General features: G+C 33.6%; 1 protein-coding gene across 2 annotated transcripts in view; it reads right to left on the minus strand.

The window, feature by feature from the left end:
* Positions 1-267: 267 nt before the first annotated feature.
* The window catches only part of LOC106474347 (serine/threonine-protein phosphatase 4 catalytic subunit-like), a 39553-nt gene continuing 35285 nt past the window's right edge, over positions 268-4535 (minus strand). The window contains exons 7-8 of one of the 2 annotated variants that reach the window (XM_013935040.2): positions 3661-3739; positions 268-701 (exon numbers count right to left, since the gene is read on the minus strand). In XM_013935040.2, the coding sequence (XP_013790494.1) occupies positions 651-701; positions 3661-3739 (130 nt within the window). In that variant the 3' untranslated portion in view covers positions 268-650. Of the gene's footprint in view, positions 702-3651; positions 3740-4535 lie in introns of both variants that reach the window. The other variant, XM_022402658.1, reaches the window with a different exon arrangement.

Here is a 4535-nt window from a genome sequence, read left to right on the forward strand (position 1 = left end):
TAGATCAAATTAATATCTTATCTCTGGAAATGATGTGAAGAGTTTTGAGATGGTTGGTCTACTGTAGTTCCTTTTTACTATTACTGATTTACAATTACGAATAATACATTTTAAAAAGGATATATATAGATATATTTAATTACTAACTGGACTCTGAAAACAATCTTTCCCTAGATCAAAAACCAGTTTAACAAATTAAATCAGTTTGAAGTTGTGCTCTTATATGCTCTAGTGATTTACTAAGGAACTATTTTCAACACACACAAGTACAGGAAACTTTAGTTTATTTCCAGACTATACACTTAAAAGTTTACATTTACCTAGTTTGACAAGAGCTCAGGAATCAGTTTTGGACATGTTACTCAGTTTTTTACATACTGAAGTATAATCAAATTTGACACAGTATGAACTGGTAGACAGTGAAAGTGAACAGTTTGGTACTCAACCCCTTCTGACCCACTAAAAAAACTTTGATTTATCCTAGTTTTGTAAGTTTCTCCTCAGAAGGGGATCAGGTGATCTTAACGAAACAAATCCAGTAAGGCATCAAGACACTTTGTATTTGGCAGATCTTTCACTATGTTCTGAAGTACACTAAAAGAACAACGTCATGATTTACTTATTACACCACTGTTGTTTTCAGTTTTAAATTAAAGGAAATAATCAGGTTGTGGCTTTTTCGTTGGAATTCCTCGACTTTCCTGCAAAAAAAAAGAAAAAAGAAAAAGGTCAAATTTATGAAAACAATTTAAGTAGAAGATGAGAAATCAATGTTAATATTTTTTCTGCTTGTTACAAAATGTCCAATATCCACTAAAAAGCTAAGGAAACATTTTGAAGCATCTACCAAGAATTAGGAAATTATTACACTCTTGAAAGAAACCAGTAATATTATAAATAATGGTATTATTTAATTTTGAAACTGATAAATCTGTTTTAGGATTTGCTATTTTTTATTTTCAATATATATATATATATATATATTGTAATTTAGTTGATGAGTTTCTTAATTTTGTGCAAGGCTACAAAAGAACTAATTTTATATAGCTGTATCCCAGTTTGAACTGACAGGCTAAATGGAAGACAATTAAACAATAAGGACCCACCACCAACTCTTGTCTGACCGAATACTGGACAGTGACATGAAGTGTGGTGTGAGACTTTTTTGTTTTTGCTGTAACAAGACATGAACAATGGACCCACAGATCCACAATTTGGCAGGCTAACCACTGGACCATGCTGGTCATGTATACTTTTCATCAGAAGTTAATAAGACAAGAAATTTGATGACCAGTGTGCTTTCAGCAAGCAAACCTTGTGAAACAGATTGAGTTGTGAATTTTCTTTATCTTAAATACTTGTAAACAAGAACATTACAATAGAAAAAGTACATTCAGGCATCATAAGAATGTATTTCATACTAACAAAAACTACATGAAACCATTGTAAGAACTTATTTCATATTAGTGAAATGTACATGCAGCCTCATAGGGATTTACTTCATACTAGTGAAATGTACAGTTAGGACTGGTTAACTTTGGTTATAGTGGGAGTGTTAAATTTTCTTATTTTTGGAGGCAATGGTTTATCACATTTGTTTATGTACTTGTGTATGAATCATGCATTGTGTAGTTCAGTTGTTGTGAACTAGCACTTGTATTATTGCATCATGTTACTAGAACCTTTTACATTTTTTTCTCATGTTAATTGAGTATTATTGCATCATAATATCTCGGTGTGTGGAATATTTTAAGCCTCTATCAAGCTATAAATATATGTCCAAAATGTAGTTCAAGTTAGTTATTTAGATAGATGGATCTAGACTGTGTGATTGTAAGTTTAGCCTTAAAGAGCATATAACTGGCAAGTCCAAGAATAACCAGTCAGTCAAAAACAGGGATGGCTGAACAGAAGCATGATGCCATCAAAGGTAACAAGAAGTCAACAAATAAAATGGAGAAATGAAGAAGAGATGCTATAATTGTTATAAAATGGGTCACATTGTGTGCAAGTGCAAGTCTGTCAACAACAAGCAACAGCAGAAATTTCAATATAAAGTAGCTGGAGCTACCTACAAAGATGGTGCTGGTAAGAAACAAAAAAAAGTGACTGTCATCATAGATACTGCTGCCAGAAGAAACAGAATAAAGACAACTCAATTAGATTTACCATAAGAAGGAAGTGCTATCATCATGATTAAACAGTGCATAACTGATGATCAGCTCAAGTTAGCAAATGAGTCAACATTCCCGGTGGAGATTAGAGCATGAGATATTGAGAGGTGCTAGTACGTGAAGATGTCAGGGAAAAGAAAGTGAAAGCCCTAGGAGACACTGGGTGCAGCAGTGAGAACCAGTCTAACATCTGATAAACAGATGACGGGCAAGGTACATCTGTGTGTGTTAATTGATGGGACAGTGAGAACATTTCCCACAGCAAGAACAAAGATGAACACTCCATACTATGTGGGAGAACTTAAGGCCATATGTATGAAAGCACCCATTTAAGACTTGATGATTGGCAATATACCAGGCAGTAGAAGTTTGAAGGAACCAGACGAAAAGAAGACTGATGAGGCATCTGCAGTCACTACAAGAGCTCAAGAATAGCAAAGCAAGCAAAACATCAAAGTCAGTGATGAACTGACTGGCAAGCAGAAGCAGTATGCAGATGTCTTCACAGATAGACCAGACAAGACAGACCTTGTACAGGGATCCAGTCAAGATGAAACCCTACCAGATACCATGTAAGGAGAGACCTGATCAAGCTAGAAGTTGAGATGATGTTATAAGCCAGAATGACTGAGGTTTCAAATTCATCCTACCATTCACTAGTGGTAATCATGAAGAAGAGGGATGGCTCAAATCACTTCTACATAGCTTGCCAGAAGCTGAACCTCAGCTGACTGGGCCAAATTGTTTTCCAAGATCGACCTCACTAAAGATTATTGGCAGATTTTGATAGAGACAAGATATAAAGAGAAGACAGCCTTTGTGACACCAGATGAATGCTAACAGCAAGAGGATGCCATTTGGGTTAGTCAACTCAACAGTAACATTCAACTGCATGATGAGGAAGATGTTGCACAAAACCACCAATAGCAAGCATTATGTGGACAACATTCTGACCCACACAACCAGATGGGAAGACCACCTGAAGAAACTCGGAGAGCTGTTCAGGCGAGTGAGGGCAGCAGGTCTGACCATCAGACCATCTTAATGCTATATCAGTTATTCTGTGCTGGACCTTGTTGGACACAAGGTGGGTGACCAACATATAACCATGGAAGAGGAGAAGCTAACTTGCAAGCAGCCATTGTAAGAATTTACTTCATACTAATTAAAAGTATATTCAGTCATTGTAAGAATGTATTTCATACTAACAAAAAGTACATCCAGCCATTGTAAGAATGTATTTCATACTAACAAAAAGTACATCCAGCCATTGTAAGAATGTATTTCATACTAACAAAAAGTACATCCTCCTTTCATAAGAATGTGTCATACTATTGAAAAGTACATCCAACCATCATAGAATGTATTTTGTACAAATGCCATATGGTGAAGTAATTTTTGATTTCTTTATTTCTAAGTAAAGTAAAACTTCCTTTATCTTAAACCAAAGTTAAATAATCTCTCTTTTTTTATATACCTCAATTACCTGAGGTGCTGCTTCAAATATTGTAAATTCTCTTTGAAGGTTTTCGTCTAATTCTAAAATCGCTGCAACATTTCCACACCTACAAAAAAAAACAAAAACACTTTACTATAAAACAGAAGTTTCTAACACTTTTAATCAAGAAAATTTCACAGTGATTAACTTAATTTTTTATATATATTATACTTACACTGAATGTTTCTCCTATAGACACATATATATAATTTTAATCAGTCTGTATGTCTGAAGTTGCGTTAATTATTTCCAAATAGTTTTTGCTTACACCCTAAAGTAAGACATGTGTGAAGTCTAGAAATTAAAGTGTTTGTTTATGTCCGTTATAAAATGAATTTTACCTATTCTACTATTTTTAAAAGTAAAACATTAAGTTTACCAAAGCTAACGAAGTTTCTAAAAGGTATGCTTCTATATTATTAGTTAATTAATGGAAAAACATTATAAACTTAAATTTGTTGTAAAGCACAAAGATACATAATGGGCTACTATCTGTGCTCTGTTCATCATGGGTATCAAAATACAATTTTTTTAGCATTTAAGCCCACTGACTTGCCACTGAGCCACAGAGTGCAAATGTATTATAAACCGTCTATAGAACAAACGTTGATCTATCAATGACATTAGTTTGGTATTGGTATGTAGCAAGAGTTCTAGTTTTAACAATAATAAAGAAAAACTATATATACAATAAATTTTGATGTAGTAATCATGTAGTGATAATTAATAAGTATTCTAGCTTTAAAAATATTAAAAATAATCAAACTGTCAAAAGAAAAACCTTCATAAACTAGTAATAATTAATATCTACTACAAGTCTACCACAACGTCGGACCTTATCATGAAAAACAGCCCTGCTAAAA

Source organism: Limulus polyphemus, unplaced genomic scaffold (assembly GCF_000517525.1).
Source record: "Limulus polyphemus unplaced genomic scaffold, Limulus_polyphemus-2.1.2 Scaffold7101, whole genome shotgun sequence".
Lineage (NCBI taxonomy): Eukaryota > Metazoa > Arthropoda > Merostomata > Xiphosura > Limulidae > Limulus > Limulus polyphemus.